The sequence below is a fragment of the Arvicola amphibius genome, chromosome 9 (genome assembly GCF_903992535.2).
Source record: "Arvicola amphibius chromosome 9, mArvAmp1.2, whole genome shotgun sequence".
Classification (NCBI taxonomy): domain Eukaryota; kingdom Metazoa; phylum Chordata; class Mammalia; order Rodentia; family Cricetidae; genus Arvicola; species Arvicola amphibius.
The window spans coordinates 17,539,960-17,552,320 of record NC_052055.2 but is presented as its reverse complement, the minus strand read 5'-3'; the positions used below and the strand labels follow the sequence as shown (position 1 = coordinate 17,552,320).

At 44.9% G+C, this 12,361-nt stretch overlaps 1 protein-coding gene across 1 annotated transcript in view; it reads left to right on the top strand.

Moving 5' to 3' along the window:
* The first annotated feature begins 205 nt into the window (after positions 1-205).
* Positions 206-12,361, top strand: part of Sntb1 (syntrophin beta 1) — a 233,893-nt gene continuing 221,737 nt past the window's right edge. The window contains exon 1 of the mRNA XM_038341200.2: positions 206-1,112. Coding sequence (XP_038197128.1) covers positions 545-1,112 — 568 coding nt within the window. The 5' untranslated portion in view covers positions 206-544. The remainder of the gene's footprint in view (positions 1,113-12,361) is intronic.

Sequence of the window (12,361 nt, the reverse complement as noted above, 5' to 3'; positions counted from 1 at the left end):
TCATCGAGAAAGGCTGGTTCAGAAGAAAGGGCTCAGGGGCGGGGTGGGTGCAGCGATACAGGACCTGGTAGGTTTTGGGGAGCTGCGGTAAGGTATTACAGAGAACTGAGGCACCCGGGTCTGAGCCAGCACGACGTGCGAGTGTGACGCTGCCGTGGCTGGCCGAACAGGTGAGCGGCCCGGGCCCCGGGTCCCCGCCCTTGCCTCCTCCTACCGATTCTCCACCGCACTTGGCGGCTCCGCGGCTCCTCTCCGGTTGGGGTTTGGCAACTAGCAGCTGGCTTTTTTCCCTCCTCCCCTGTCGAGGGCTCTCCTTCTTCTTTTAGGTTGCTCCACCCCGCCCAGGATCAGGCGAGGGGGAACCAGTTCAGCAGCTGCCAAGTGGCGCACATCGCGGCCGCGAACACGGGAAGTGGAGTCCTGGGAGCGCGCTGCCGGGCGTTTGCTTCTCCCGCGCCCCAGCGACCTGCGTCCTCCCACTCGCACCCCTTCTCCACTTTTCCCCCCGTTTGCAATCACATGGCATTTTAAGAATGCTGGAAAGATGGCGGTAGCGGCGGCGGCTGTGGCTGCGCCGGCTGGCGGGGGAGGCGGCCGGGCGCAGCGGAGCGGACTGCTGGAAGTTTTGGTGCGGGATCGTTGGCATAAAGTTCTGGTGAACTTGAGCGAGGACGCCCTGGTGTTGAGCTGCGAGGAGGGCGCTGCGGCGTACAACGGCATAGGGACTGCCACCAATGGCTCGTTCTGCAGGGGCTCCGGGACAGGGCACCCGGCTACTGGTGTCACTCAACCCCCGGACTCTCCCGCCGGGGTCCGCACAGCCTTCACCGACCTTCCGGAGCAGGTGCCTGAGTCCATCTCGAACCAGAAGAGGGGCGTGAAGGTGCTGAAGCAAGAGCTGGGCGGGCTGGGCATCAGCATCAAAGGGGGCAAGGAAAATAAGATGCCCATACTCATCAGCAAGATCTTCAAGGGGCTGGCAGCGGATCAGACCCAGGCTCTGTATGTGGGCGATGCTATCCTGTCGGTGAACGGAGCAGATTTGCGGGACGCCACCCACGATGAAGCCGTGCAGGCGCTGAAGCGCGCAGGCAAGGAAGTACTGCTGGAAGGTAAGGGGTTAACGCTGTGTGGGCCTTACCCCGCAGCATGAACCTTCTTCAACCCACCCTTACACTCACACACTTGCCAGTAGTGCCTATGTTTTGCCAAAGCAGTGGCAGGCATGGACTTTTGACAACTTTTACCACCTGGGGGCAACTCATCTCTACCCTGTCTCTGCCCCGGGTGCTGTACTAAAAGTCTAGACTGCCTGGGTTTTCTTGGCTTGAATGGTGTGCTTTCGTACATGGTGTTGGAAGCTTCGTACATATCGGTGCACGTGGTTTCAATTTTTTTTTTAAAATCTGCGGACAACCCAAGTGGCAGTGTAGAGTCTGGGGAGTGGAACTGGAAATGGAGTGTTAGACGGGAATTTGCATCTGCCCACAAGGTAAAGCAAGGCCACTGACTCATGGCATCTCTGGTACTTTTCTACTTCGGCAAAATTTTCGCAGCCAGGGCAATCCAGTCGTGCAGATTCGAAAGGTAAAGAAACCAGAGAGAGGTGGCAGTATTTGAATGCTAACCTCAACCATCCTTCTCCACTTCCCTCCCCTCCGGCTCGAGAGTCCATCCGCGAGGCTGTGCAGTTTTGAGTAGTGCCAAAGGCTGGGAAAGATGTTGCAGATTTAGGCACAAGTTCACTTCCCCAGCGGGGTGTTCAGCCGGTCAGTCCGGATTCCAGGTTCCTCTGGGTGGAGAGCTGGTGTAGTGGGTTTTTTTTTTTTTTATTTTTTGTTTTGTTTTGTTTTTCTGCTTGTGCCTCCCAGAGTAGTGTGGAATTGACTCTGCGTTTGTAAGCAGTAGCCCCTGCTCATGAACGCGAAGAACCTTAGAAACTATATCTGAAGATCTAGGGTCTTCACGCTCTAATCATCCAATAGACCAGAATAGGAAGTACCTGTTTCCCTGCTTGTGGCAATATGGGGGAAGAAGGAACTCTGCAGCCTCCCTCTCCCCAGAGCTCGGTTCCTCTGTCTCTGGAGCTCCCTTCCATACTTTCACCTGCCCTAACATTGTGGAACAATTTTATCAATTTTTCTCAGTTTCATTTTAACTACAGTCTGAGCTGTTTGGAGGTCTTTTACTTATATAGAGGGCTCTCCAGAGCTTGGAGTGTCCAGTGGCATTCATGCAGGAAGAGTTAATAAGCATACTCAGCGATTGAGACAGTCTTCCAACCTAGACTTTATAATACCGTGATTGACTTCAACCCTTAAACTAAGATGTAATGGTTCCCTGTTCACCCAGCTGCGGTGCTGGCGCGTGACACTGGGGAACCAATGGCAGCTGGTACAGCTTCAAAGTGATGTGGTGGTCTGCCTCCTGGCCTGGAAGAGCAAAAGGCTTTTGTTGTTTGCTTGTTTGTTTGCCTGGAGCATTTGTGATGTCTTCCTATTTAATTGCCACCTCCGATTCCAGAAAGTAGAAGGCTGTTTGGTTTGGCTTGATGATTAACATAAGCAAACAGGAAAAAGAATTTCTTGTTCAAGTGTGTATTGGTTTGGGTGACAAGGGACAGGTAGGATCTAGGGAGAGTGTAGTTTAGACTATAAGCTTCTGGTCACCTGTTTAGTTTGTGATCCTTACTGACAATATGGAGAGAGGAGGTGACAGAGACAGCTCGCATTTTACATCAGGCACCGCCCCTGAGTCCATCCTGTATTCCTGTCTTTGATTTCAATTTAATGAATAATAATGTGTCAAGGAGGTTAGAAGTGACTCTTTTGCCAAAAGAGGAAGAAAAAGTGACTCCTGGAGTTGAAAATAAACTTAGAAAAAAGTGTGTGTGTGTGTGTGTGTGTGTGTGTATGTGTTTGTGTATGTATACAGGTATGTATTGTGTGTGTATGTATGTGTATGTGTGTATGCATGTGTATGTGTGTATGTGTGTACCTGTGTGTATGTGTGTACATGTGTATGTGGGTCTACACATGACATGTATGTATGTATATGTATGTGTGTATATGTATATATATGTCTGTATGTGTCTATGCATGCATGTGTGTTATGTGTATGCATGTGTGCATATGTGTGTATATGTGTGTATTGTGTATGTGTGTGCATGTGTATGTGTGTCTGTGTGTCTATGTGTGTGTATGTGTGTGCATGTTTGTGTGTGTGAAAGGGTTGTGTACTTGTTAAAGACAACTGGAAAATGAGTTCTGTAAAAAGCTCTCCAGTGACATTCTAAAGATCACTGCATCATGTGTTGCAGTCAGAACACCTAGGTGAGACTTGGGGTTTCCTGGGCAACGCTAGTCCAACTCTTCAGTACTTGGCAGCAAGTGAGAGATGTCCATGGAAGAGGTATGAGTTAAAACAACGCCCTCTCTTACCCTCACTTCTTACTTCTTCCCTCCTTCCCACCTCACCCGGCTAGACCTGGAGCCTTGTCACCTGCACGCCCTAGGCTAGCATTCTACTACTGAGCTTCACCCTCAGCCTCCACACACAGTGCGTTTTATTTGAAGCCAAATGTTTGTTGTCTTCCAGGGTCCTCACTGAGGCCATAGTGAGCCCATACTATCAACCCAAGCAGCCTAGCCCTCCCTTTGTCATTTGGTGCCAAGCAAGGGTTCCCAGTGAAGAGGCTTATTAAAACCGCCTCCAGAACTTTCTACATTCCCATAACCTAACAGAGTTTCTGTGTCTTCTTGTGCAAAGAGAAAGCAAGGCAACTGTCAGCTCTTTACTTCATAGGGTGACGCTGTATAACAATGAGAACATAAGGCATGCAAATATTCTCTCTGTATTTGTACAGTTTAAATAAAATGCAGATGAAATGCCCATTCAAAATTGGGGATTCATTCTTCTAACTTATTGGAGTTATTTCTTAATTTGATTTTTTAGGAAAAGAATTATTTTGGCTCTTAATTTCTGATATCTAATCTCTATCAATCAATCCATCTATCTGTCAGTCTGCCTGTCTGCTTATCTGTCTGTCTACCTATCTACCTACCTATCTATCTGCATCTAAACTCTAATACTGAGAGACCATTTCCTCCAGAGCCACAGGAGTTAAACATAACCTGGGGAAAGAGGCTTACAATAGCTCACATTTCTTGAGCTCATTCCGTTTGTGCCAAGGTCTACTTTCATCTGCTTGGCGACTCCACGAGGCCGATACTATTGTTGTTCACTTTCCTAAAGAAACTAAAGTCTTATGGTATCTACCTAAAGCAGCAATAACTTAGCTAGGATGTATCCAAGTCTATCTGATTTCCAGGCTCACATAATACCTAGGTAAGGATTATGGCCTGAACTTCACCAGGGAACCATGCACGTGAACCAGTTGAAGTCACTGGGCTCCTGGCATGTTCTCCATTTCTTACATATGGTGAAGTGGTTGACGGTACCTTGAGCAGGAAACAGCCATTATGCATCAGACGGGATGGACATGGAGAAGGATGGGGTGTTATAAATGCACCAAGCATCTGACTATCAAAAGAAAACTACTATGAGACAATAGAACTCTACAAGATGAAGTTGAACACGTGGCTAACCAGGAGTTCAAGCCCCAATTCTAAATTAAATTATAAATCAGCCATAGCAAGTAAACCAATATGTTAACCAAATGATCATTAAAATTAAGATCAGAAAATTTTTCAGCATGAACTTATTTCTCATTTTAAGGAGAGGAAGCAGATATCCCATATGAAGTCATGTAAGGTAGAGCCGTAAATCTCAAAGGGCATCATTCACATAGACTACAACATGACCAAAACCCTGTGTTGCTGGGCAGAAGGTACCTACATAGACATCCTGGGCAGTTCTGGATGCAAGGGAATCCCTAAATTGTGTTTGGTTATATTGTGTGCGTACATATACACGTGCAGCATCTATGTGCCATGTGTCTGTGTGCATGTGTGTAAGCAAGAGTTCAACATCAGTTCTGTTCCTCGGAGACTCTCCACCATAGTTCTCAAGACAGGGTCTCATCTCTGAACCTTAACTGCCTGGTTTTCCATGGCTGGCTAACCAGTGTCTTCCAAGGACCCTCCCATCTCTGCCTTCTCAGCGCAGGGATTGCAGAAGTGTTCTGCCATCCCCAGGTTTTTACCTGGGCACTGGGAAACTGAACTCAGGATAACATGTTTACAGGCAAGCAGTTTTCCTGCTGAACTGCCTCCTTCCCAGCCTTTGTATTTCATGTATGCGTGAAATAGTAATGAAACTGGTCAGCATTTTTGTAGCAGAAGTAACCATCAAATTAAGTCATCCACAATTTTGTCAAGATAGAGGACACAAGTTTCTGGAAGTTTTGTGCTAACGTATGGAGGTAGGGGTGGACAGAAACACCACTTGTTGAAAAGGTCCCTGTATCGTTGGACCAGGAACATGAGAAACTCAGAGGAAAAAGCCAAGGACTGTTCTTGACAAGAACTGGGCCCAGAGGCTTCTCTATCGGCTGTGTCCAGGAGTGACTGAATATGGAGCTCATTCGGGAAGTCGCTCTGTAATCCCTTTCTCTGGTGATGGGAATAAGGACAGTGGGGCAAGAAGACGGGGATTCCACAAATAGGTGGTGCTTTTTCTGGGAGGATTGGAAAGAATCCAAACATTAAGAATTTTGCTTTGTTAAGTGTGACGGTTTGAATGAGAATGGTACCCATAGGGCTCATGTATCTAAATGTTTGGTGAAACTGTTTTGGGGAAGGATGAAGAGATGTGGTATTCTTAGGGGAGGTGTGCCACTAGGGGCATAATTTGGGCTTTTAAAACTGCACTTCATTTCCAGTTAATTCTCCCTCAGCCTCACGCTTATGGATACAATGTAAGCTCTTAGATACTGCCCCAGTTCCATGCCTGCCTCCTGCCATGCTCCCTACCATGATACTCAGGGACTCATCCTCTGAAACCGTAAACAAGCCTCCAAATAAAATGCTTCCTTTGATAAGTTCCTTAGTCATTGTATCTCTTCACACCAATTAGCTTGGCTCTTTCTTATCTGTGAACACTTTACGGGTATACTATAGTTCATTGGATATCATTGGTTTTTTTTTTTTTATTTTGTTTTGTTTCGTTTCATGTCCATTGAATCCATTTTGTCAAATCCACAATTGAGGATGGAGAGGCCTGTATGGTATCATTCAGGATCTAGAAAAGTCTTTCCCTGTGAAAGACTACCCAGGCCATCTGCGATCCTTGGTTTCTGTAACGTAACACCAGTCATGTGGTACTTAATCCAAAAATGCCTCTGTGTATTTCTGACTGCGGCTAGACTGGGTCCATGGGCCATCCTCTTCCTTGAGAATCAGTGTTCTTTAACAGGGCCCTTACCATCTTATCAGAGAATACGAATCAACCTTTCTGAAAGTCCTCTGCCCATGCAGCAATAGCTAACATGTACGTGGCAAGATGCCACATTCCCTTCTTAGCCCTTACTACTGAGATCCCTGGTTTACACAATGAGTTAGTGCTGAACTGCAGTCGAGCAAGGCTTTACAGCCTTTGATCTCATCAACAGCCTTAGGAAATAAGCAGATTAGGGATAATTGCCCCCCTACACCAAAAAAACTCGTTGATTAGGAGAGTGAAGTTGCGAGAGGCAAGAGGATGATTTTAATTAGGTCTTCCACTTTCTTATCTGCTAGCTCGTAGCTAATACGTTATGAGAAACCTTGGTCAATAAAAGGGCACAAAGTAATAATATTAGTACATTTAAAAAAGTGGTTTTTTGTTTCTCTGTGTTTCTACATGCCACTGCTCATGGATAGAGGTCAGAAGACGTCTTTCTGGAGTCTGTTCTGTTCTTTCAACATGTGTTTCTCCGAGACTGAAATCAGGTTATTAGCTCGGACTCTAGTACCTTGACCAGCTGAACCATCCTGCCAACCCCAAATTTCTCATCTTACAATTTTTAAAAAGATATTCATGTTTATTTTATGTATGTGCACATGTAGCCTGCATGTATGGGTGATTGACCTGCATGTATGTACATGGACCATGATTGTGCCTGGCGTAGAGTCTAGAAGGTGTTGGATCTCCTGGAACTCGAGTTATAGATTGCTGTGAGCTGTCACATGGGTGCTAGGAACTAAACCAAGTCTCTACAAAAAACAGCACACACTCTTAACCCTCTCTCTAGTCCCTAATTTTTATCATCTTTTTAAGTCAGAAATCTGGCATGGGTCTTTAGTAGCTAAAACCAGTTAAGCCTGCTTGCTTTCCCCCTTTCTGAAGACTCTCAGAGCAAATCTGTTTCCTTGCCATCCGAGAGACTGCCTATAAACCTTGGCTTCTGATCTCTCCTTTTCCTTAAAGCCTCTGAGGGCCAGCTGAGCTTCTTACTTCATTTCCATCCCTTTTCTGCCTTCTTCCACTTCAAGGACACTTGTGTTTATCTGGTTACACCGAGATGATTCATAAAGAGCTCTCTGTTTTAAGGTCAACTGTTAGCAACCATAATTCCATCTTCAACCTTCATTCCCCCTTGTCATGTCTGGGAACTTGCTCACAGGCCCTGGAGACGAGGGAGGAGGCATATTTGAGGAGGGGCATTATTTTTCTGGTCAAACCAATTTGCTGAAGTTGCACTGTGGGAGAATATCCAAATAGCCCTTTGAGAATGTCCTCCACTTCTGTAAATAATCCTTCTCTCCATCACTGCAACAGAGATTTGCATTCATTTGCATATTTATCCCTACCAACTAGTTGACTAGTACCAGATACAGACAACGTTGATTCTTCCAGGCTTTGCTGTGTTTGAGCCATCATGATATGCTACGGTCCCTCATGAGAAGATCACCTAGGCTATCTTTCGGGAGGGCTGCCCAAGGCAAATACTTAGAGAAAATCCCCAAAGAGGGTGTGCAGCAGCTGCAGCTCATTAAGGCTAAATTCAGAGTACGACCTGCAGACCTTAGAGACAGAGATAGGGAATTTTAGAGAACTGAAGAGACCTCACCCTGGCGTTAAATGTCACACTCAGTTTTGCACCTCAAGAGGAAGACCCGGACACATGCTTCAAGAATGAGTTTGTCAAGCTTTTAGAGGACTGAACCGGCTTGGAAGCACTGAAGCTCAGCTTCCCACCTTAAACACAGCTAGGCGCATTTTCCAAGCTGGGCCTAGGTCAGAAAAGTAGCTTTGCTCCCACTATGACTTTATGATCGAGTTAACCTCCAAAGAATACTTGGGCTGACATTAGAAGTCCCTTTGGTTCCTTAGGGAGAAGTAGAAATGCTGGAGAGAGGTGGCTTAACTCATGTTATCTTGTGAAGTGACGGTGTTTCCGATTTGATTTTCTGATAGTTTCTGAGCGCACCCTGGTGCACGCCAAACAAGCTCAAGAAATTATTCTCTGGCAGAAGAAAGCTAGGGAGATGTCAGCCTGAATCCTGATGCCAGGGATCTAAAGCAATCAAGGTTTCAAAGGTTGACTGTGGTGTGATTGAACCTAGCAACAGCAAACTGGCCTGAATTTGTATAAAAAACCCACATGACTCCAGAATCATGCCCGGCACACATTAGGCTATTAAAATAGGTTTGAGAGAAAATAACAGCAGCGGGGATGCGTAGAAAGTAAGAGAAAGAAGAAATGGAAGGAGAAGAGGGAAAGTGGGGGAGGGGGAGAAAGGGAGACAGGGGTAGGGGGTGGGAGAACTGGTTGGTTTTAGTTAACCCTTCACTATGAATCCCTTCAGCCAGCACTCCCACTACTACCTTACCGTGAATAACACTCTACCTGGCTCCATCTCCCATGAAGAAGGGCCTTTATAGGCCGGAAAACTTATTCAACACAGTCCAGTCTCTACAGACGGCTGACGACTGTCAAACCAGATATGATCTTCAGCGTTGCAGGGAAATGTAATTAATCTCTTAATGTGTTAGTTATCACCGCTTTTCTCCACCTCCCCTCTTGTGGGGCCCACACGTCTGACTATGTAAGAATGCTTCTGACCTGGGGAGATGAAGCGTCTGCCTAGATATTTTAGCTGCTTCTTTTTTTAAGCTTCTGTGCCAGCCTGAGGAGTCAGACCCTACTCCTTTATGAAGCTGACTGGAGCAGCCCTTCCATCCCTGACTTCTGCAACCATGTGTAATGTTCTTCCCGTTCAGCTATGTGTTTTAGCAGTCGCCCATGGAGTTCGTGTTGAGAATAACTCCCTGCACACAGCACTATGTCTGGGGAAGGTACCTTGCCGAAGCTTCCAGTGGTCTGCTCAGCTTATGCCCCAACAGCTACTGGCCTACTAAGCATTCTATTTTAAATGATGCATCTCAAGGCTGTTAATGTTAAAGAAAAGCCAGAAGTTCCCTTGCATTTATACCAAGCGTTTTATATACCAAACCTCATTACCCACTTCACTGGCCTTGATCTATAATAGCACTTGCCTTTAGCTCTGGCCCGCAGAGTGAGACCTAAGCGGAAATATATATGACTCACTGCGACATCCAAGTCCTAACAGACCCATGCAAATGAGCCTCTCAAAACGGCCTAGATGGATGGAAAAGTTCCAGATTCAGAGAATTTGTAATGGAAAATAAAGTGATGACCCATGCTTAATCTCAGTATTTTTTTTTTAAAGCTACTGATCATCCTGGGGCTTTAAGAGTCATTCTAGCATTCTGATAAGTGTGGGAAGATTTCTCGAAAACTTGGCTGGTTGCTGAGTGCTGCTGTCTTGAAATCCAGTTTACTTGGGTCTCTTTTTCTCCCTCACCGTCTTTTTCCCCCTCTGCAGTCAGTGGTTTGGAGAGTGGGCCTTGAATTTATTCCGCCTAGGCTTAACTTTGTATCCTATCGCTTTCAGCTGTGCGAGCCTGCTCAAGTTACTTAACAATGAGTCTCAGTTTCCCAGGGTGTAAAATTTTACTCTTTGGTTTGTCATGAAGGGTAAAGGGAGTCTATATAGACACCAGTTAATCCATTGCCTGGGGCTTAACAAGGAGCAGATGATCGCCAACTGAACGTCAGGTCCCAGGTTTATCCGAGTCTTAGTTTCAGATAGAGTTCAACCATCTAAGCTAAAGAGTTTAGTTACATGCTGGGTAAATTCTGTTTACCCAGTTCTACAAGCACAAGGTACCAATGGCTGGTGTCACAGATGCCCAGTGAGTTTCACACTTTGAAGTGACCCAAGTGATGACCTCATGCAAGCTCGTGTGGCTGATGAGTTTTAGTAAACCCCAGTTCTCTACCATCCAACCAGTCCACAGTGTAGGCTGCTGCGGTCTCGAGCGGGAAACTGTGGATCAGCGGTAGAATGCTGGTTTACAGCATGGCTCGGAAACACGTAGAGAGTTTCGCAAAGAGAAAGCCAACAGGATTTACCCTCCAGAGCAAAATTCAGACTTCAAAAAATTATAGAAACAGGAATATTTTATTACCAAAGAGAAACCCAAAGTTTATTTTACTGATACTTACAATGCAAGTAGCTGTTTCAAGCAAATTCAACATAAATGTATTTCTATAACTGCTATTAAACCAGTGTTTATATTTCTGTTTTTTATTCTGCTAGCTACTATTGTATTTTATGGAATCCAATAGGTCACCCAATAGAACATGTGTCACATTTGTGTTTCTATAAGAAAGAAAGAATTGCCTAAAACGAGTTCCGTAGGGTAACTGACTGCTTAAAATCTGGACACCAAAGGGCATTTCTTTTCCTGTTGGGTAAGAAGGAAAAGCAACCCATGCCATAGAGAGGGATGACAAGGAAACTTGTCAAATTCAAACTTGGCACTTGTAAAAGACTATCGCCTTCGAGGCTTTGAATGACAGATCAGTTCTAATACATATTTAGATTTGAATTTACAGCGTCAATGCTGCTGTGTGCTTAGAAAATATTCAGACAGATAATGTAAAATGGCCTCAGAGTGGGGAGCTGTATCTGGGTGACAGAAGTAGTTGTAACTAGTTTCCGGGAGAGCTAAGTTCCCACACAAACATCTGGTGACTTGAAGACACCAAAGATGGGTGCTAAGGTACATTCTCAAAGCCAGCGACAACAGGAAAAGAGCCATTATGAAATATGGGAGTGTAGTCAATAGTCCACAGCAAGAAAATAATGACATGTTATTCAGTCTTTTCTTGGGCTGGAGGTGTTTGTGTTGTTTAAAATTAATTTTGCATTTTTAAGCATTGAAAATAGCTTTCCACTCTGTCATCTTCATGCATATTTATTGCTGTCTTTTGCTCACATTACCACACCATTCTTTCCTGTTCCTCCGCCCCCTCCTGCCAGTTTCTACCCTCCCCCCAAATACACCCTCTCTGCTTTCATGTCATATGTATGTATGCATGAGTGAACGCATGGATGCATTCATGCACACATGGATGGCTGCATCAACAGATTGCGTGTATGAGAAGCAACGTGTGATGTTTTACTTTCTGAGTCCCACTTGTTTTACTTAGAGTGATGCGCTCGAGTTATATGAGATGACGTTTCACTCACCTTTATTGACTAATAATATCCCATTGTGCATATATACTATATTTTCCTCATCCTTTTAGTTGCTCACAAGCTTCTAGGCTGTTTGTTTTTTTTTAAGATGCCACCTTTCTGGTAGAATGACTGAAGTTGTGTACTGTTTTTCTAAAGCAGAGCATTCCAGAAGGGAGATCAGCATAGAGAGTTTCTTTTTTTTTTTTTAAACAGAAATCACATATGTATCTTATAAAATAATAGCTTAAAACTAGAGGAGAGTGTCACCACATCATTTACATAATGACCAAACAAAGTATTAAGGCTATCAGAAGACAAAAGGAACACATCAGAGATGAGGCGATAGCAATGCTACAAGACAGAGGAGCAAAGGAAGATAAAAACAGCAATAAATTGCCTGGCGCGTTGGTGCCTTGCATCTCAAACACTGCCGTCTCAAACGCTCTTTCATCTGTGATGGAAATCCAGGTTAATGATTTTTCTCTTTTGTTCGCAAGATTCTTATACCTCCTTTCTGTTCTCTGCTTCACCTTTTTAAAAACTTCTAAATTAAAACAATTCATGCTACTAGCATATCCCTTCATCTGTACTTCCCCACACCCCTTCTTACCTAGAATGCAGTGGAATGTTAGTATCTACCCCATGCTTCCAGAACACTAAACCCAGAAAGTTAAAATGCAGTAACAGTCAGGGTTTGGTATAAACACATTTGCTTTCATATCCCAAATAAACTGTCCTTTCTTTCTTTCTTTCTTTCTTTCTTTCTTTCTTTCTTTCTTTCTTTCTTTCTTTCTGTCTGTCTGTCTGTCTGTCTGTCTGTCTGTCTGTCTGTCTGTCTGTCTGTCTTTCTTTCTCCTCCTCCTCCT